This window comes from Mercenaria mercenaria, unplaced genomic scaffold, assembly GCF_021730395.1.
Source record: "Mercenaria mercenaria strain notata unplaced genomic scaffold, MADL_Memer_1 contig_105, whole genome shotgun sequence".
NCBI lineage: Eukaryota > Metazoa > Mollusca > Bivalvia > Venerida > Veneridae > Mercenaria > Mercenaria mercenaria.
The window spans coordinates 5708-28926 of NW_026459021.1; the positions used below are offsets into that span (position 1 = coordinate 5708).

Consider the following 23219-nt stretch of genomic DNA (forward strand, 5'->3'; position numbering starts at 1 on the left):
ACTGGGTATTATTCTTCGCAGTTCTAACTTTCGTCTATCTGCACCCAATCTTGACCGGGACTTAAATCTTCTAGCTGTTTACTATTTGCAGTTTTCTCACTTTCTCTTTTCTTGTGCACCATCAAAGAAATGTCAAGTCTGATAGTTTGGCGTAATGATGTAGATGTAGATGAAGCGAACACTGCTACAGGGGTCGGTTAAACACTGTCAGGTTGTTTATTTGAGAAAAATGACCAACTTACACTGAAAATGCCGAAAATGTCGCAAGGGCAGCGCCATTTTGATTGACTAGTTATTATATGTTGTAAAAATGATTCAAAATATCAATTTAGGATTCTAAATTATAGAAATTTTCCACAAAATTAATTCGGTTTGAAGTTTGATAAGTTTTACTTTTCATATCAAAATCTTAAATTCTACTGGTTTATATGATTTGATTATTTGACTATTTCAAGGACTTACTAGTAGTCCCCTTTATAGGCGGTGTGGAGATAAACAAGCCCTCAATATTTTAATCCTGGTTGGTGGTTTTGTGTTTATACAATTTACAGGCATTTCCCCTGTTACAGTGGCAAATATTTTTGGCTTTTTAAATTAGCGTCTTTGAAAGGAAACTTTGGATCATAATGACATTAACTAAATTGAGTTTCATCATCATCATCTTTGATAATGGCAAGCAGTCCTTTTGGACTATAATGGCCATGCGTGGGGGTTAGTAAAGTGAAAGATTATCAAATGTGAAGATGTACAAAATATACAGATAAACATAATCTTTTGCTTCTAGGCATGATTAAAACAGGTAATTAATGACTGGTTATGTTTACATGGTGATAACCATGTGTATCCTTTTATTCTTCAGAGCGATGGATCTGTACCAGAAAGTGCCACAGACAGTAAAGGACCCTTCAGACCCACATAAACAGGTTCATTGTTTCAGATATACCAAACACCACAATAAAAGCGAGTTTGATATAACAGGGATATAATTATACCCCCACAAACGAAGTTTGGGGGTATATAGGAGTGAGGTTATCGGTCAGTCGGTCCGTTGGTTTTCATGGTTTTTGGACAATAACTCGAGAAAGGCTTGACAGATTTAACTAATATTTGGTACACAGGTGTAACATCATAAAATACAGGTCATTTTCGACTTTGAGGTCAGTAGGTCAAGGGTCAAGGTCACAATGAACTGGAACAGTTAATCAGTTTCCAGGTGATAACTTGAGAACACTTGGGCCTAGGATCACAAAACTTAATAGGGATTTTGATCATGACCAGCAGATGACCCCTACCAGTTTTGAGGTAAGAAGGTCAAAGGTCAAGATCATAACCAGCAGATAACACCTATTTATTTTGAGGTTAGTAGGTCAAAGGTCAAGGTCACAGTGACCCTGGAACAGTTAAACTATTTCCAGATGATAACTTGAGAACGCTTGGGCCTAGGATCACAAAACTTAATGGGGATTTCGATCATCAGTCAGGGGTGTAACTGTTTTAAGTTATGTAACCTATTTCAGTTACTTTTTCAAGTATTTTATAACCTGTATTAGTTATAAAATACAGTTAACCCAGGTAAGTTATTCAAAAAAGGCTTTTTTTGCTGTTCTCACAAAGTGACCTTTAAAGGGTAATTAGTAGCATACTGTGGTTAATCAAATTCTCTTTTAGTCTGATCATGACCTGATGAGCATAATGGGATGTTAAGAGTTTTATAGCTTTAAAACCATTTGCGTAAGACTTTATCAGCCTTGTGTAAAAGAAATTACTGCATAGCTGGAAAGATAAAAGATCAAGGATTCAGGAAATGATTGCATTAGTCACATTCACAATAAGGAATTGACACAAGAGGGCTTTGTAATATTTGATGATAACTGAAACAAGTTATGAAAGTAAACGCAATAACTCAAATGGGTTATAAAAAGTGATAACTTGAAACAGTTACACCCCTGACTGATCATGAGCAGCAGATGACCCCTACTGATATTTAGGTAAGTAGGTCAAAGGAATGTCATGAGGTCCCTGTGACCGGGAACAGTTTAACCATTTCCGGACAATAACTTGAGAACGCTTGGGCCTAGAATCATGAAAGTTGATAGGAAGTTTGATCATAACCAGCTGATAACACCTATTTATTTTGAGGTTAGTAGGTCAAAGGTCAAGGTCACAGTGACCCAGAACAGTTAAACTGTTTCCAGATGATAACTTGAGAACGCTTGGGCCTAGGATCTCAAAACTTAATAGGGATTTTGATCATGACCAGCAGATGACCCCTACTGATTTTGAGGTTTGACTTTACATTGGCTTACTTCTGTGACAACGCTGTATTGTGGGGGTATAATTCGTCACTCCTTTGACAGCTCTAGTTTAGGATAGGACTGATACAATTTTTACTTTGACTCACTGCTATCGTAACTACCAGAGCTCAATGGTCCCAGTCTGGAATTAAAGGCTACTTCATACCTGTAAACATTTAAATCTGTCATAACTTCCGTAAATTAAGTTTGTAATTCATCTGTATTACCACTGAGTTTTTGTGTAACATTTTGTTGTAGAATATGCTATATTCATGCCAAGGTTCATTATGCCCCGATGAAAGCGGAAGGATATTGTTTTGGTGATGTCCGTTCTGCTGTTCGTCCTTGCATACATGCTTGCATTGTCAAGGTATTAAAGCTAGAATCTCCAAACCTCATACAGTTATTAATTAGCACACGACCTTTGCTCACACATAGTAACCCAGTAAAAACAGAATTACTGCCTTTGATTTATTTGAAAAAAAAAATGAAAATGCTTATAATTCAAAAAGTATTTTAGCTATAATTATTAAACCACACATAATTAAAAGTTAGCATCACGTCTTGACCTAGTAAGAGCAGCGTTATTTAGCTTAACTATACGAAGCATGGAGAGCTATCCTGCTTCACCCAGCGTCGGCGTCCTTCTGCATCCGCACTTTGGTTAAAGTTTTGATGCACTTTCCCTTTATCTTTGTTATTACTTGATGGATTTGCTTCAAACTTAAAATAGTTGTTCCTCATAATCACCCACATCATACAGCACAATACAGCACATACAGCTTACTGGCACCAATATTTAATGAATTATCCCCCTTTCTGCTTAAAATTTCAGGTTAAAGTTTTGATGCACTTTCACTTTATCTCTGTTATTACCAAATGGATTTGATTCAAACTTAGAATAGTTGTACTATATTATCACCCACAATCCCACATCATATGATACAAGGGCCTTAACTCTTGCACCAATATTTAATAAATGAGCCGCGCCATGAGAAAATCAACATAGTGGGTTTGCGACCAGCATGGATCCAGACCAGCCTGCGCATCCGCGCAGTCTGGTCAGGATCCATGCTGTTCGCAAACAGTTTCTCCAATTCCAATAGGCTTTAAAAGTGAACAGCATGGAGCCTGACCAGACTGCGCGGATGCGCAGGCTGGTCTGGATCCATGCTGGTCGCAAACTCACTATGTTGGTTTTCTCATGGCACGGCTCAGATTATTCCTCCTTTTTACTTGAATTTCAGGTTAATTGTGGTACACTTTCACTATATCTTTGTCATTACTTAATGAATTAGATTAAAAATTAAATTAGTTTTTCCAAATCCTCATCCTCATCATATGGCACAAGGTCAGTCACTGGCACAGACATTTTATGAGTTATATCCCCTTTTTACTTAGAATTTCATTTTAATTTTGATGCTTTTTTATGCTCCCCAAAGGGCGAGCATATATTTGTCGCTTTGTCCGTCCTTCCATCCGTCTGTCAGCAGTCCATCCATCACACTTTTTCCAGAGTATAACTTGAAAATTATTAATGGCATTTGATTGAAACTTCACATAATCATAGAGGCCATTGAGACAAAGTGCAGTGTCAAAGAATCATAACTCTACCTTACCTAGTTTTTGAATTATCTCCCTTTATTATACAAAATAATGCTTGTCCGGAGCATTACTTGAAAAGTATTATTGGCATTTCATTGAAACTTTACAAAATGATAGAGGCCATTGACGGGAAGTGCATTGTCAAAGAACCATAACTCTGCTTTATCTAGTGTTTTAGTTATCTCCCTTTATTATACAAAATAAGGCTTGTCCAGAGCATTACTTGAAAAGTATTATTGGCATTTCATAGAAACTTCACAAAATGATAGAGGCCATTGACGGGAAGTGCAGTGTCAAAGAACCATAACTCTACCATACCTAGTTTTTAGCTTGACTATACAAGGTATGGAGAGCTGTCCTACTCGACCCAGCGTCGGCGTCCTTCCGCGTCTGCAACCAAAGTTTTGATGCACTTTCTCTTTATCTCTGTAATTACTTGATGGATTTGTTTCAAACTTAAAATAGTTATTCCTCAGTGCACAAGGGCCATAACTCTTGCACCAATATTTAATGAATTATTCCCCCTTTTGACTTAGAATTTCAGGTTAAAGTTTTCGTGCACTTTCACTCTATCTCAGTTATTACTAAATGGATTTGATTCAAATTTAACATAGTTGTTTCACAACATCACCCACATCATATGACACAAGGTCCATAACTCTGGAATCAATTTTCCATGAATTATGCCCCCTTTTTACTTAGAATTTCAGGTTAAAGTTTTGGTGCATTTTCACTCTATCTCTGTTATTGGTGCAGTTTTACTCTATCACAGTTATTACTAAATGGATTTGATTCAATCGTAAAATAGTTGTTCCACCTTATCACCCACATCATATGACACAAGGTCCATAACTCTGGCACCAATTTTTCATGAATAATGCCCCCTTTTTACTTAGAATTTAAGGTGAATTTGGAAGCATTTTCACTATATCTCTGTTATTACAGATTGGATTTGATTCAAACTTAAAATAGTTGTTTGGCATCATCATTCACATCATATAACACAAGGACCATAACTCTTAGCACCAGTATTTCATGAATTATATCCCCTTTTTACTTAGAATTTCAGGTTAAAGTTTTGGTGCACTTTCACTCTATCTCGGTTATTACTAAATGGATTTGATTCAAACTTAAAGTAGTTGTTACACATCATCACCCACATCATATGACACAAGGTCCATAACTCTGGAATCAATTTTCCATGAATTATGCCCCCTTTTTACTTAGAATTTCAGGTTAAAGTTTTGATGCATTTTCACTCTATCTCTGTTATTACAGATTGGATTTGATTCAAACTTAAAATAGTTGTTTGGCATCATCATTCACATCATATAACACAAGGACCATAACTCTTAGCACCAGTATTTCATGAATTATATCCCCTTTTTACTTAGAATTTCAGGTTAAAGTTTTGGTGCACTTTCACTCTATCTCGGTTATTACTAAACGGATTTGATTCAAACTTAAAGTAGTTGTTACACATCATCACCCACATCATATGACACATGGTGCATCACTCTTGCACCAATATTTCATGAATGATGTCCCCTTTTTGCTTAGAATTATACTTATTTAATGTTTTGATAACTTTATCTTTATCTCTCTTATTACTCAATTCTTTTGACACAAACATAAGCTATTATCCAATACCTTCATCCACATTGGAGTCATTAACACTCCAATGACTGCTCCAGCTTCCTCAGGTGTGCCCATTTTCACTATCCAGCATCGAAATAGTCGAGCACGCCGTCTCCTGTGACAGCTCTTGTTGAATTATCTCCCTTTATTCAATTTTCTTTTTTTTAGCTCACCAGTTTTTCTGATCGCTCGATGTCCGGCGTCTGTCGATTGTCGTCCGTCAACATTTAGCTTTTGTATGCGATAGAAGCTGTATTTTTCAATTGATCTTCATGAATTTTGGTCAGAATGATTACCTTGATGAAATGTAGGCCGAGTTTGAAAATGGGTCATCTGGGGTCAAAAACTAGGTCACTAGGTCAAATCAAGGAAAAACCTTGTGTATGCGATAGAAGCCGTATTTTTCAATTGATCTTCATGAATTTTGGTCAGAATGATAACCTTGATGAAATCTAGGCCGAGTTCGAAAATGGGTCATCTGGGTTCAAAAAGTAGGTCACTAGGTCAAATCAAGGAAAAACCTTGTGTATGCAATAGAGGCTGTATTTTTCAATTGATCTTCATGAATTTTGGTCAGAATGATTAACTTGATGAAATCTAGGTCGAGTTCAAAAATGGGTCATCTGGGGTCAAAAACTAGGTCACTAGGTCAAATCAAAGAAAAACCTCGTTTATGCGATAGAGACTGTATTTTTCAATTGATCTTCATGAAATTTGGTCGGAATGCTTGCCTTGATGAAATCTAGGTCGATTTTGAATATGGGTCATCTATGATCAAAAACTAGGTCACTAGGTCAAATTATAGAAAAATCTTGTGTATACAATAGAGACTGTATTTTTCAATTGATATTCATCAAATTTAGTCAGAAGGATTGCCTTAATGAAATTTAGGTCGAATTTTAATATGGGTCATCTGGGATCAAAAAGTAGGTCACTAGGTCAAATCAAAGAAAAACATTGTGTATGCAATAGAAGCTGTATTTTTCAATTGATCCTTATGAAATTTGGTCGAAATGATTGCTTTGATAAAATCTAAGTCATGTTCAAATATGGGCCATCTGGGGTAAAAAACTAGGTCACTAGGTAAAATCAAAGACAAACATTGTGTATGCGATAGATGCTGTATTTTTCAATTGATCTTCATTAAATTATGTCAGAATGATTGCCTTGATGAAATCTAGGTAGAGTTTGAATATGGGTCATCTAAGGTCAAAAACTAGGTCACTAGGTCAAATCAAAGAAAAACCTTGTGTATGCAATAGAGACTGTATTTTTCAATTGGTCTTCATGAAATTTGGTCAGAATGATTGCCTTGATGAAATCTAGGTCGATTTTGAATATGAGTCATCTGGGATCAAAAAGTAGGTCACTAGGTCAGATCAGAGAAAAACCTTGTGTATGCGATAGAGACTGTATTTTTGAATTGATCTTCATGAAATTTGGTCAGAATGATTGCCTTGCAAAATCTAGGTCAAGTTTGAATATGGGTGATCTGGGGTCAAAAACTAGGTTACTAGGTCATATCTAAGAAATACTTATTTAAACTCAAGAGACCACATTTTTGGTCCAATCTTAATGAAAATTGGCCAGAATATTTGTTTCCATGAAATCACTAGGTCAAACATGTTTACAGTATTATGTGTGTTTCTCTGGTGGGCGGCCTAGGGCCATCTTGGCCCTCTTGTTTATTATCTCCATTTCTTTTTGGTTTCTAATACATTATTCCCAATATTGGGACAAGCACATGCATTGGGGAGCATCATTTGGTTTTACTGATTCCTTGTATATCTCTGTTGTTGCTGAATGGATTTAATCAAACTTAAAATGGTTGTTCCACATCATCACTCACATCATACAACACAAGTTTGATAATGCCGGCACCAGTAAGTTCTGAGTTATGCCCTCTTTTTATACAAATAGAATTTCCGGTTCAATTTGCAATGCACTTTTGATGTATCTCCAGTGTTACTACCGCGTAAATAGATTTGATTCAAACTTAAAATAGCTGTTCCGAGTTATTAGCCGCATGATATGACACATGGTGCATTACTTTTGCAGAAGTTTTCCATGAATTATGTTCCTTTTGTACTGATATAATGTTTTGAGACTTAAGCTATTGTCCAATTTCTTCATCCACATTAATTTTGAGTCATTAAACATGCCAGTGACAGCTCCAGCTTCCTCAGATGTGCCCAATTTCACTATCCAGCACTGAAATAGTCAAGCACACTGTCTCCTATGGCAGCTCTTGTTTTCCTTTATTTGGTAAAAAAAATTCAATGTGCTTATAATTCAAGAAAATTTCAGCTGGAATCACCACACCTCACATATTTATTGATTAGCACATGACCGTTGCTCACATATTGTATTATCCTTCTTGGCAGTGTTAGTAAAAGCAGAGTTTTTCCCCTTGATTTTGGTTAAAAAAAAAGGATGAAAATGTTTATAGTTCAAAAGGTATTTTAACTAGAATTACCAAACCTCACATTATGATTAATGAGCAAACGACCCTTAATGACCCTTGCTCACATATTGTATTATCTCCATTGACCCAGTAAAAACAGTTTTTCCCCTTTATTGAGTAAAAAAGTGATTGTTTTGATCAAATATTGAAATATTCATAACTTCCTCATTTTTAAGCCAACTCTAATAATTTGTAAAATGATTTAAGACATCCAAGTAGATAGAGATTAGAACAATGTTCCCTTTCCCTTCAAAGGGTAACATTTAGTTGTTTGAGTAGATTGTACATTAAGATTTAAGGAAATCTCAAGACATCTGTATTTACCTTAATTTTTCAACAGAAGACACAGAAACGAGAGGCAGTGACCAACTTCCTCACAGAATGTCTGCCAAGCAAGCGAATATCTGCTGGAGCGATTGACATGCTGAAAGGCAAATGTATCATACTTGATTCAACAAGGAAGAAATGGAAACCTACCTCAAAGGCAAGATGTAGAAACAGCCTGTCAGCACGGGATAGAAGAAAACTTAAAGTGTTTGACATAAAGAAAGATGGGCATAAGTAAGAAAATAACCAGTTTATTTACATCCTTGTTGATGCTACTTATATTTTGATATTTGGTTTTGTTTTAACAGTTCATAACTTAAATGTTAGAGGATGAGCAGCAATGGGAATCGAGTAGTCTTATATGTGCCGTGTTGCAATATTTCTCCCTTACACATTATGAGTCCGATATTCTAGGGAGGATCAATTACATGTATTCAATATACAAACAAGTCTATAGGAGAGATCGCCGTGACGTCACACATTAACATCTGTTTATCTGGTGGTGGGCAAAACAAATGTTTTAACATCGTTTGTGTATGGGATTGGAATTTTTAATTTTTAATAACTTTTTTGCTCATTTATGGTTTTTCAAAATTCAGAGTTTTTAAATACTTACATTTTTCATATTTTCAAATTCAAATAGATCTATCTTTTTTAAATGAATAACTGTTTTAAATGACATATAATTTTAATAGCAGGGTAGTGATGTTCAAAACTTTTAGAAAAACAATGTAAGTTAAGCATTCATAATTAATCAATTTTATTTCGATATAATAATTAAAAGTAACTAATAAATTGCTTGTTTTATAACCTTTCCATTGATCAAAAAATTATTGATATAATTTGTGTTTAAAGAAGGTTTAAGCCGTTAGAAAAACTTCACTGTTTACAAAAATCATGGGCATTCGGCTTTTGCCCACCCGACCTTATCAGTTCTAAAAATAGAAAACACAACAGATTTGTATGCAAACACGATCTCTCCTATTATCCTTATTAATTTATAGCTTTGATAAGAATGTTCTTATCTGAAGACAATATCACTAATTCATTGTTTTTCTAGATTTGAAGAGTACATTCCTTTACACAGACTCTGGCAAGATTATATGAGAGACATTCTTGACATACCTAGGTAAGATATGAGGGAGGGTCAGGACTTAGTGCCATGACACTGAAAAGAAAAAATAAAATTTCATACTCAAGTAGTTACACTTACAGGACTATATGGAAAAGTTTGAAAATCTCTCAAATTGCAAGCCCAGTTTCAAAATAATTTCACAGCAATCTGCCTTCGGCACCTCTCTACCAATGTCCTTCAAGCCATGTTGATGTGAAAAAAGCCTGGCTGCCTTAGGGCAGGGCTAGTTTTTTCTGTATGACTGTATCAAAAACTTGTTTTTTTTTTTTTTTTAGTTTGAAATATTACAACTACATCAAAAAGTTGTATTCTCAACTCCTCATACTGTTCCATCTAATAGAAATGAAACTTTGTTTGAGGTTTACATACACATATCAGAATCTTGGCAAAAGTGTTGTCATTTCTTGAAAATATCTGTGATGATCCAATGGAGATATATCTAGGTTTCAGCTTGACTATTTGAAAATATTGAAAGCTGTTCTGCACACCTGGCCCCGTGTTCACAAAGCATTTTTCGGTCTCAACTGAGTTTGAGCTTGAAATTGTAATATCAATTTTACTAAAACTTCAAGACTTAATTCCAACTGAAACTGACCATCAATACTGAAAGTTCATTTGAAAATAGCTATTAACTTAGAATTTAGTTTTAAACATGCTATTTAGATATAAATGACAAATAAAGTTTCATTATCAAACTGAGCTGAGACTGAAAATGTTTTGTGAACACAGGGCCTGAGCATCAGTGTCACATCTTGTTTAAATTTTTGCATGCAAGTTCAAATCTCAGTGAGTAATGGTTACCATGTATTGTATTGAAACTTCACACAGTGATTCCCACTCATCAAACCTACAGATATAACAAGGTTAGATAACTCTTTGTTGAATTTAATACAAATTATGGCTCTTATTTTTAAGTTAGAAAATTCAGTTAAAGTTTTGTGTACAACTAAATACCAAGCTGTATCTCAGTAACAACCACATGTTCACAAAGTGCTTTCCAGCCATCAGCCCTATGGAAATAAACAGAGTAAATAACCTTGGTTGCATTTAATAAATTATTTTTGTTTTTTGACTGAGAAAATTCACACCCGTTAACCGGTTCCGAGCAGAACAGTTCGTGGCGGACAAAACAGTTCACCGATATTTTTGCCGGTACCTGCATTAGGGTAAGTATTCTCTATCCAAGAATCGACTGGTGTAAAATATGTTAAAGATTTTTATTTCTGTAAAAAGTAGCATGAACGAAAAACATGCCATGTGCTTCCCGTTTAAAAGTAACCTATATTTATTAAGTTATTGTGAGTTAAAAGTGTGATTTTGTTGAAAAAATGTGGAAATGAAAGCTTAACGCGGTATATTTAATTCACTTTTCAACTAAGAGCTATTGTATTAACGTCAGCCTGTAAAATAATATTTGCTCTGAATATTGTCCAACTTTTAAGCGACAAAACGCAGTATTCAACGAGCTATAGACATTCAAACATGGCATGGTCGAAAAAAAGTGTGGCGGCATTGCACACCTCAAAATTATTTGTGTGGCGAGCAAGAGCAGTCCCATGTCTTTTTTTACTTTACTCTAATAATAAATGGTCTAAATAGTGATATCAAGCTCGTAACTCTTAAAACTTAATGTTTTTAATTAGACAGCAGCAATTTACACTAACTTTTATTAACAAACAGGTGTAAGTCAAAGCATAAATAATCACACAATCGCCTAACAATGTAATATATCAGCAACACGTCTTCCTACATTTTTGAATTAAGAAATAATTTAAAGCAAAATAGTGCTTTAACACTATTTATGCACGATGGGCGGCTATACGTCGGGCGTAATAATTGCATGAGGGCGCAGCCCGAGTGAAATTATTTGTACGACATATTACCACCCTAGTGTATAAATAGTATTCTAACACGATCCGATTCATTTTCCTATTAAACAAAGAAGGCAGAAAACAGTGAATTATTATACAACAAATCACTGTTCTGACATCACAATTATTACGTCATGGCGTCAAACGGCATAGTGGCGCGCTGGAAAAGAAACCGATTGAAAACGGGCAAATATTTAATGCATGTCATCAAGGATGTACTTAAAAATCCTTTGTAACGTGTTAGAATCGAAATAATATATCTCATTTAGTGATTTGCTCTTGAATAAATCATTGTTTGTCGTTCAGATGCGTATTATTATATCACTCGGGCTGCGCCCTCGTGATATAATTCCTTCACATCTGAACTCCAAACAATGATTTATTCAACGACAAATCACTGGATGAGATATATTATTTCTTAATTAAAACACTCTTTTGCTATAAATTATTTCGATTCTAATATGCCCTTAATCTAAAACAGTAGATAAAATATAGAAGTGCTCTTTCTTGGTCGAAACAAAAACTTTGACGTCACCGCACATTAACGTGATGTCATTCTAGCGTAAGAGTGTTTTAACAGAGACAAGCATATTAGAATTATGGTAACAGTGTTCCAGTATGTGATGTGATGCCTTCCCATTTAGGAACGTTCCACTTAAGTTATTATATCATTTGTAATATTTCTTTCAGGATCACAATGCATATGTACCTGTGCTACTACTGCAATACAACAGCTGATGTTTATAGGCACTTAATTCAGCACCTCTATAATAGCCATAGGTTTGACACGTTAAAGTACAAACAACTTGAGCTTGACTGGCTGACAGAAAAGCCCGATTCAATAAGGAGTTTGAATTATGTCCAAAATATATGCACGTGTTGAAGAGATTGAAAGATTTAAGAAATGAAGTAAATGAAACGACTAGAGTAATTGGTGACAGAATAAAAGATTTGAGGGAGTCTGTTGTATCATTAAATTTATGGCATTGAAACATCTAATAAGCTGGGAAATATCGAAGGTAAACAGTGGACGAAATCATGATTTGCCCCAGTGATCATTCGCTTGAATGAAATTTCTTGGCTTTAACGTTCCTATAAACGTCAGCTGTTGTATTGCAGTAGTAGCACAGGTACATATGCATTGTGATCCTGAAAGAAATATTACAAATGGTATAATAACTTCAGTGGAACGTTCCTAAATGGGAAGGCATCAAATCAAACTACCGTACCGCTGTAACTATAATTAAAAAATGTAGGAAGAAGTGTTGATGATATATTACATTGTTAGGCGGTTGTGTGATTAATTATGCTTTGACTTACATCTATTTGTTAATACAAGCTAGTGTAAATTGCTGTTATCTAATTAAAAACGTTATTTTTTAAGAGTTACAAGCTTGATATCACTATTAAGAACATTTATTAAAGTAAAATAAAAAAAGACACAAGACTGCTCTTGTCCGCCACACAAATAAGTTTGAGCTGTGCAATGCCGCCACACTTTTTTTCCACCATGTCTTGTTTGAATGTCTATAACTCGTTGAATATTGTGTTTTGTCGCTTTAAAGTTGGACAATATTCAGAGCAAACATTATTTTAAAGGTTGACGTTAATACAATAGCCCTAAGTTGAAAAGTGAATTAAATGTACAGCGATAAACTTTCGTTTCCACAATTTTTCAACAAAATCACACTTTTAACTCGCCATAACTTATTAAATATAGGTTACTTTTAAACGGGAAGCACATGGCATGTTCTTCATTCATGCTACATTTTACAGAAATAAAAGTCTTTAACATATTTTGCACCAACCGATTCTTGGATGGGGAATACTTACCCCAATGCAGATGCCAGCAGAAATATCGGTGAACTGTTTTGTCCGCCACGAACTGTTTTGCTCGGAACCGGTTAACGGGTGTGAAATTGTGCAAATAACTATCAAGCTGTATGTCAGTAATGATTGAAACATCACAGAAGACATCCTTCTCATCAAACATACTTACATACCAAAGTTAGAGAACTCTTGGTTGAAATAAATTCAAAGTATGGCCGTTATCTGAGTAAGAAAATTTGGTGGAAGTTTTGCATGCAAGTTATTCCCATAATGAAGTTTCAATTTGTAATAAATAATTCAGTTACAGAAGTCTTGCCAAGTTATGGTCCTTCTTCAAATTAGATGTTGTCAGTTAAGTTAAGAACTCCTCTTCTAATTTTTAAATAATTGTACCCACCGACAACAAAGTTTTAAGGGGGTGTATACTGGTTTCAGGTTGTCTGTCTGTCCGTCTGTCTGTCTGTCTGTCTGTCTGTCCGTAGACACAATCTTGTGTGCACCATCTCTCCTCATCCCCTTGACACAATTTAATGAAACTTCACACAAGTGATCAGTAACAACAGTAGTTGTGCATGGGGCATGTTAGGTTCTTTCAGAAAAAAAACTTGCAGAGTTATGGGACTTTGTTTTTTGTTACTATACTGTATACATAGACACAATCTTGTGCACACCATCTCTCCTCATCCACATGACACAATTTAATGAAACTTCACACAAGTGATCAGTAACAACAGTAGTTGTGCATGGGGCATGTTAGGTTCTTTCAGAAATTTTTTTTACAGAGTTACGGGACTTTGTTTTTTGTTACTAAACTATATACATAGACACAATCTTGTGCGCACCATCTCTCTTCATCCCCATGACACAATTTAATGAAACTTCACACAAGTGATCAGTAACAACAGTAGTTGTGCATGGGGCATGTTAGGTTCTTTCAACGACAAAAATTGCAGAGCTATGGGACTTTGTTTCTTGTTAACATACTACGTACAGACAGTCTGCATATGCAGTCTTGTTCGTGCCTAATCTTCCGAACCCTTGCACACAATTTAATGAAACTTCACACAAGTGATCAGTACCAACCCTAGTTGTGCATGGTGCATGTTACGTTCTTTTAGATAAATATTCTGCATAGTTATGGGACTTTGTTTTTTGTTACTATACTGTATACATACAGTCTATATACATACAGTCCACATAATTATGCAATCTTGTGTGCGTCAAATTGCAGTGTACTGTGTCAGTGCATGCGGGGGGTACATTCATCACCTTTAGTGATAGCTCTAGTTTGTTTTGCATAAAACAATTTTGTTTGTATTTCGGGTTTTAGCAGAAAAAAATCTTTTTAAATCATTGAAGGCCAGACAGAAATTATGTCTTTGTGGAATAAACAACATTAAACGTTCATTAAGATTGCTTTCCATGAAATTAAGAGGATCTCATTTTTGATTTTACAGGTATGCATCAGAAGTTGCAGGTCAGAAGAAAGAGAACAATGAGCGACTTTTGAAGGCAGACTACCATGGCTGTATGATAGTTGTGGGTAAAACTCGATGTCCATCACTTCTAGGCCTGGCGGGAATTGTGTTGATGGAAACTAGAAATACATTTAAAGTCATCACAAAAGAAAACAAAATTAAATGTAAGGATAAGAGTTTATAATAGATTATAATATTCATTGTTCCCAAAACTATCCCAAAAGAAAACAAGATTAAATGTTTTGGTAAAGGTTTATAAAAACTAAGTCAAACAAGAGAATACAGCTGCCTGCTCCACAGACAAAAATGTCCTTTGGGCCCTCAGAATTTTTGGGGTCATTTAAAGTTTACATTTGTCCACCTGTCCCTCCATCCCTCCGAATTTATGTCATGCATATCTCAAAAAGTATTTGACCCAGAGTCACCAAACCTCACAGGATTGCAATTCAGCATGTAAAGTTGTGCGACTTTATTGCGATTTCACACAGCCAGACCAGAGTTATGGCCCTTTACTCAGTCAAAAATATGCATAAGAAGAGCATAAAAGTCTTTAGTCCCCTACTGGTTGAACACCGGAGGGGACTGTAGATTACTAAGATATGCCCTCCATCCATCTGTCCTTCTACATATCTGGATCCTACAATTTCTAAAAAAGTATTTAAGCTAGGTTCATGAAACTTGGTATGTGAATAGAGGGCAATATGTAGATTATGCACGTACATGACTTACGCTTGTAGGTCAAAGGTCAATGTCACTGTTGAAGGTCAAGTAAAAATTATTTCCGCTCGATAACTTTTATATGCATTGATGGATTATCTTTGTGGTACACACAAACTTTTCCCATGATGAGACAATGTATCATGCCCATGACACATGGTTGTTGGTCAAAGGTCAAGGTCATTAATGAAGGTCAAATAAAATTGTTTCTGCTCCATAACTTTTATGTGCATTGATGGATTATCTTAGTACTGCACACAAATGTTCCTCTTGATGAGACAATGTGTCACATGCATGATCTATGCTTGTAAGTCAAGGTCACTATTGAAATTTAAGTAGAAATAGTTTTTGTTTTTTGGCTCCTGAATGCCTTGAAGCATTTTTATTTGAAAGACGGCATATATTAAGGGAACGCCCCTGACGGGCGGGCGGAAGAAAGGGTGGATGGGCAGTGTCCACAAACTTTGTCTGGAGCATTTCTTGTTCATGCATGGAGGGATTTTGATGTAACTTGGCACAAATGTTCCCTAGGTCCAAGGTAACAGAGGCCAAAGGTCAGATTCAAGGAGCATTTCTTTTTGATGCATGGAGGGATTTTGTTGTAACTTGGCACAAATGTTCACCACCATGAGTGTCATGCACAAGAACCAGGTCCTTAGGTCTAAGGTCAAGGTCACAGTGGTCAAATTCAAGAATGACTTTGTCCGGAGCATTTCTTCTTCATGCATGGAGGGATTTTGATGCAACTTAGCACAAATGTTCACCACCATGAGACGGAATGTCATGCACAAGAATCAGGTCCATAGATCTAAGGTCAAGGTCACACTTTGAGGCCAAAGGTCAGATTCAAGGAGCATTTCTTCTTCATGCATGGAGGAATTTTGATGTAACTTGGCACAAATGTTCACTACCATGAGACGGAGTGTCACGTGCAAGAACCAGGTCCCTAGGTCTAAGGTCAGTGTCACACATAGAGGTCAAAGGTCAGATTCAAGAATGACTTTGTCCGGAGCATTTCTTCTTCATGCCTGGGGGGATTTTGATGTAACTTGGCACAAACGTTCACCACTATGAGGCACCCTTTTTTATATGCCCATTTGCAAAATGGGATGCATTATGGGAATGCCCCTGGCGGGCGGGTGGGCGTGCAGGCGGGCGGCGTCCACAGACTTTGTCCAGAGCATATCTTCTTCATGCATGGAGGGATCTAAGGTCAAGGTCACACTTTGAGGCCAAAGGTCAGATTCAAGGAGCATTTCTTCTTCATGCATGGAGGAATTTTGATGAAACTTGGCACAATTGTTCACCATCATGAGACGGAGTGTCACATGCAAGAACCAGTCCCTAGGTCTAAGGTCAAAGTCACACTTAGAGATCAAAGGTCAAATTCAAGAATGACTTTGTCCGGAGCATATCTTCTTCATGCGTGGAGGGATTTTGTGTAACTTGGCACAATGGTTCACCATTATGAGATGGAGTGTCGTGCGCAAGAACCAGGTCCCTAGGTCTAAGGTCAAGGTCACATTTAGAGATCAAAGGTCAAATTCAAGAATGACTTTGTCCGGAGCAAATCTTCTTCATTCATGGAGAGATTTTGCTGTAACTTGACACAATTGTTCATTATCATGAGACGGAGTGTCATGCGCAAGAACCAGGTCCCTAGGTCAAAGGTCAAGGTCACACTTAAGAGGTCAAAGGATACAAGAATGAAAACTTTGTCCAGAGCATTTCTTCTTCATGCATGGAGAGATTTTGATATAACTTGGCACAAATGTTCACCACCACCAGACGGAGTGTCATGCGCAAGAACCAGGTCCCTAGGTCTAAGGTCAAGGTCTCACTTAGAGGCCAAAGGTCAGATACAAGAATGACTTTGTCCGAAGCATTTCTTCTTCATGCATGGAGGGATTTTGATGTAACTTGGCACAATTGTACACCATCATAAGATGAAGTGTCATGCGCAGGTTGTCAGAATAATTTGTATATCTGATATATTGATAACGTAACACATAAGCACAGATAGTGCTTGACTCCCTTTTCATGTTATCATTGCTATAATTATTGTTGACTTGCTGTTAATAATAGAATCTGGGTCATTTATGGCTGATTTGGGTTCATTATGTGGATGGCTGGGTCCCAGCTTCGCACATTATGTCATATATAAAAGTTAAAGGGAACCAGATATTTGATAGAGCAAGTACTCGTTGTAAAACGTTATGTTTAAATTTGGACCAATCAGAAACAAGTTCTAAAAATAGCACGTCTGCTGGGGTATAAATAGGTAGATGGATGACAGAGAGCTCATTCGGTATCCAGCGGTTGAAGAAGACACATCGAGGATTCAACTAATAATTTATCCCAGTAACTTGAGAAGGAGACTATTGCAGTTACCCTGTCAGGGCGGATAAATTATTAAAAAGAAGACTTTGGAAGTTCTTAGACTAAAGAAGAGTAGCAGAATTTCGATAAGGTTTCGAGCTATAGGGCCAGCGCATAGGAGTTTTACCTTAAAGGTAATCGAATGCTATAGACCATAGCATATATAGGCTGAGCATCGGGAAGCTGAGACAGAGACCCAGAGTTTGGTAATCTACTGAGATAGTAGGAGGGTTCCAGCTTATAGACGATTCAGCATTATTGGCGAAGTACAGCCAAGGCATCGGGGATATACCTATATGGTAGTTGAATGCTACATATGATAGCATATAGGCGCTGAGCATCCAGGAATCAGGGCATTCATATAGAGTTGAGAGGACAGAGGCTGAGCATCTATGCGATAGGACTCGTATGTTGTTGATTCAAAGACATTGTCTGACGGGAACTTCAACAAAAAGACCAGTCAAGTATAGAGTCTCCAGCCTATAGGAGTTTTAGCTAATTGAAAATTGTTAGTTTGAAACATTTAGTGATTTGCCTGATCCCTGAAATTGTCTAGCTCATAATTAAAATCATTTACGAATCATTGGTACACGAATCATTTAGGCAAGGTAGCCAGAGGAAAATTCTATATCTGAGATATTTGGTCTCACCAGCTTTACGTTTTAACAAAGGACATTCTACATCGTTTGTCAGCTAGTCTAAGACATAGTCACCTTAGCGATTGGACCCAAACCATTGTTCAAGATACTAAAGGCGTAGGCACTTCCCTGGGTCAGATAACTAGTATCCTGACACAGGTCCCTTCTTTAGAATTACTTCCCTTTGTTGTTACTATAAATAGTTTATATTGTAACTTTTTCATTACTAGTCGTAGGGAAAAATCGAGACCACTTTTCTGTAGTACAACATGCATGTTTCATCCAATTATGAGGTGTATTTTGACCTATATCTACCTGGTTAGGATTTTTGTGTGGACTTACAATTTTTTTTTTTATTATTTAAAGATTAACTTCCCTAGTTGTTGCTATAAATAACTTCTATTGTAACTTTTGTGATCACCCTTCGTCCGTCGTCCGTCCGTCCATCCGTCCACAATTTCTTGTGAACAAGATAGAGACCACATTTTGCAAGCCATTTTGATCAAACTTGTACAAAACTTGTACTGGCATGATATCTCAGTTCCTTCCTAAAACTGGCCAGATCCCATCATGGGTTCTAGAGTTATTGCCCCTTAAAGGGCCAGAATTTGCTATTTTTGTGCGTCAACAATTTCTTGTTTGCACGATAGTGGTTTCATTTATGATTTTATTTTAACCAAACTTGCACACAACTTGTATCACCATAAGATCTTGTTCCTTTCTTGAACTGGCGAGATCCCATAATGGGTTCTAGAGTTATTTCTTGAACCGACCAGATCCCATAACGGGTTCCAGAGTTACAGCCCCTGAAAGGGCCAAAATTACCTTTTTAGCTCATCTGATTTTTTGAAAAAAAATGATGAGTTATTGTCATCACTTGAGCGGTTGTCGGCGTCGGCGTCAGCGTCGGCGTTGCCTGGTTAAGTTTTATGTTTAGGTCAGCTTTTCTCCTAAACTATCAAAGCTATTGCTTTGAAACTTGGAATACTTATTCCCCATCATAAGCTGACCCTGCATAGCAAGAAACATAACTCCATCTTGCTTTTTGCAAGATTTATTGCCCCTTTTGTACTTAGAAAATATCAGATTTCTTGGTTAAGTTTTATGTTTAGGTCAACTTTTCTCCTAAACTATCAAAGCTATTGCTTTGAAACTTGGAATATTTGTTCACAATCATAAGCAGACCCTGTACATCAAGAAACATAACTCCACCTTGCTTTTTGCAAGATTTATTGCCCCTTTTGGACTTAGAAAATCATTTTTCTTGGTTAAGTTTTATGTTTAGGTCAGCTTTTATCCTAAACTATCAAAGCTATTGCTTTAAAACTTGCAACACTTGTTCACCATCATAAGTTGACCCTGTACAGCAAGAAACATAACTCCGTCCTGCTTTTTGCAAGATTTATGGCCCCTTTTGGACTTAGAAAATATCAGATTTCTTGGTTAAGTTTTATGTTTAGGTCAACTTTTTCTCTTAAACTATCAAAGCTATTGCTTTGAAACTTGCAACACTTGTTCACCATCATAAGCTGACCCTGTACAGCAAGCAACATAACTCCATCCTGCTTTTTGCAATAATCATTGCCCCTTTTGGACTTAGAAAATCATTTTCTTGGTTGAGTATTATGTTTAAGTCAACTTTTCTCATAAACTATCAAAGCTATTGCTTTAAAACTTGCAACAGTTTTTCACCATCATAAGTGGACACTGTACATCAAGAAACATAACTCTATCCTGCTTTTTGCAAGAATGATGGCCCTTTTTAGACTTAGAAAATCATGGGTAGGACAATATTTCTATTACACAAAAAAAATCAGATGAGCGTCAGCACCCGCAAGGCGGTGCTCTTGTTTGACCTTGTCTGCACAACAGCAGCTTCATTTATGATTTGATTTTTAACAAACTTGCACACAACTTGTATCACCATAAGACCTTGCTTCCTTTCTTGAACTGGCCAGATTCCATTATTGGTTCCAGAGTTATGGCCCCTGATAGGGCCAGAATTAGCTATTTTGACCTTGTCTGCACAATAGCAGCTTCATTTATGATTTGAATTTAATCAAACTTGCACAAAACTTGTGTCACAAGAAGGTGTTGGTTCCTTTCTTGAACCGGCCAGATCCTTTTATTGGTTCCAGAGTTATGGCCCCTGAAAGGGCCAAAATTAGCTATTTTGACCTTGTCTGCACAATAGCAGCTTCATTTATGATTTTTTCTGAGGACTTAGATTTATTTTTAATTTCTTCCCTTTGTTGTTCCTGTCCTTTGGGCTTCATCAGTCAAAATTTTGCTCCTATCCTCCTCTGATGTAATCCTTCCGGCATGAAACTACTGGCCTGATTTGAAAATAATTTTATTTGAAGTAACTTTAAGAAAATTTCAACTATATTTTCTCATAATTCTTTTGATTGATCTTGATTATGATTTTTTGACCTTCTTGTCCTTAAGTGCAATGATAACAGGTGAGTGATATAGGGCCATTTTGGCCCGCTTGTTTATAATTGACCTTAGGGAAAAACCAAGACCACTTTTTTGTGGTACAACACAGATGTTACTTTCAAATTTTAGGTGTATTTTAAGGTATCTCTACCTGGTAAGGAGTTTTTATGTGGATTTAGAAAAACAAAAGAATTACAGTAATTACTAAACAACCACAAAATTAAAATTCCATTTGCAAATACAGGTGCTAGTGTAATAAATTTGCTGTGACGGGCATATATTGTGACATTCTGGCACTCTTGTTTAGGATTAAATTCCTTTTGTTGTTACTATAAATATTTCTTATATTATAATTTTTTTATAATTGGCAAAAAAAAATCCATATGCAAATACAGGTGCTAGTGTATAGAGTGTATATTGTGACATTCTCGTACTCAGCCAGACCAGAGTTATGGCAATTGACTAAGTAAAGAAATATGCATAAAAGGGTATAAAAGTTTGTGTAGTGTATTTGACCTGGTCATGAAACATAATAGGAATATGATCCACCATATGAAATTGTGCACCTTGGGTTTGTTTAAGATTTCACTCAGCCAGACCAGAGTTAATGCCCTAGATTTAGAAAAAAAAATATGCATAAAGGGCATAAAAGTTTATGTCCAATGTATCTTGACCTAGAGTGATAAAATATTAGAGGGTTGTAACATATCATGTGAAGATGTGCTCCTGACTTTTCTAGTTTAACATAGTGGAAGAAGACCCCAGGTAACCCATCCGTTGTTTTAGGCATGGGCAAGCACTTATGTAAATGTTATTAGAAATTGTTATTGATAGAGTGGGGAGTCACTTGTAGAGTGGGTGTTGGTGAGTTCACTCCTCGGCCACATCAGACCAATGACAGGACAATGGGACTAGTAGCTTCCTTGCTTGAGGCTCAGCATTAAGAGGATACATGTAGTTCTAGGGAGTGTCAGCCCATTGTAATCATGCTGTGACTGGGTGGGGTATCATTTGTCACATGTCTACAGTGTGATATTCCAGTAAAGCAACACTATATTGTTATATCAAATGTTATTGATAAGAATTTGTACATAGAAAGAAAAACAGAAGTAAGTGTTAAAAGTTATACAATTTTCTTTGCTTTCAAAAATTTTCACAAAGGAAAACAACATTAAATAAAATGTTAAGATGTTAAAAATATAGTTTTCTACTTGTACAAGTTTTCAGATGAGTGACATAGAGCCAGCTTTACCCTTTTGTTATCATGCTGTATTTTCAGGTTTGCCGAAGATGAACACGCTGTTTTCATTTGAGTTAGATGGCTATGTGTTTACTATACATGGCAACCAGTTTTGTTCAAAACCAACAATGCGTGTGAGAAAGAAGTTCAAATTCAAAGGACCTGTAGACATTTAAGAATTTATATACATTGTTTTATTGATGTTGTAGTTTGTGTAAAAATAAAGTTGAAAAATAATTACTTTTTATTGTGAAATAAAATGTAAAACTTGGAGCTCTGTATGGAAAGGGACTGAAGGAAATACAGACATTTATTAGACACTTCTTAGCTCACAAGAGATGAAAAGATGAGGTATATTGTTTTTTTTCTCATGTCAGTTTATCAGTAGGTGAAGGTGAAGGTCACAGTTACCTTGAAATTGAAAATAGTTTTAGATGAATGTGGAAGGCTTTGGCCTAGGATTCGAAGGAACAGTAGAATAGAGGCTGCAAAAATGTTTCCAATAAATAATTGAAGAACACTAGGCTGTCAGACTTTATGGGTGATTGCCAGCATCCAGTCGATGATCTCTGTTACTTTTGGTCAGAAGGTCAAGGTCACTGTAACATCAAGAATAAAAATAGTATGCTTGGATTTAATGTTGTTATATTTTCTGGTCCTTCGGGACCATTGAGTCCATTCAATATTTATGTAATAGAGTTCCACTTATAGAGCCAGTGCTAGGGTGAGTGAGGGTGTTGCACTTTTGCTTACCTCTTGTGGAAACCAAACAAAGTTATGGAAAGCCGGCGCGCCATGCGTTTTGCGAAATGGTTTTTGCGTTTTGCGAAATGCTTTATGCGAATTGCACAATGTGTTATGCTTTTTGCTCAATGCAAATTGCTTTTTGCTAAATGCTTAATGCGTAATGCTTCATGTGAAATGCTGAATGCGAAATGCGTCTTGCTTCTTGCTAAATGCTTTATGCGGCATGCAAATGCGACGTGCCATCACGCGTGATTTTGTTACTATTTATAGTGATGCTTGCTAATTATAGTATCATAGCAATTGTCGGTACTGCCGTACATGGGGATTTCCGTAAATTTCCGCGCCAAACTGTCATGGAAGCCGCATGTAAGACGTGTGGTGCGTCTCTGCAGCTCACTTTTGTCCCCATTGTGGGGC

The 23219-nt window shown here is 36.3% G+C and overlaps 1 protein-coding gene across 1 annotated transcript; it reads left to right on the top strand.

Annotated features, from left to right (window-relative positions):
* Positions 1–480: 480 nt before the first annotated feature.
* LOC123549158 (ribonuclease P protein subunit p29-like) lies at positions 481–22292 on the top strand. Its single transcript, XM_045337016.2, has 6 exons — positions 481–520; positions 860–923; positions 8342–8562; positions 9389–9457; positions 14622–14806; positions 22095–22292. The coding sequence occupies exons 2-6, from the start codon at positions 864–866 to the stop codon at positions 22229–22231; spliced, it is 672 nt and encodes a 223-aa protein (XP_045192951.2). The 5' UTR covers positions 481–520; positions 860–863; the 3' UTR covers positions 22232–22292.
* Positions 22293–23219: the final 927 nt, after the last annotated feature.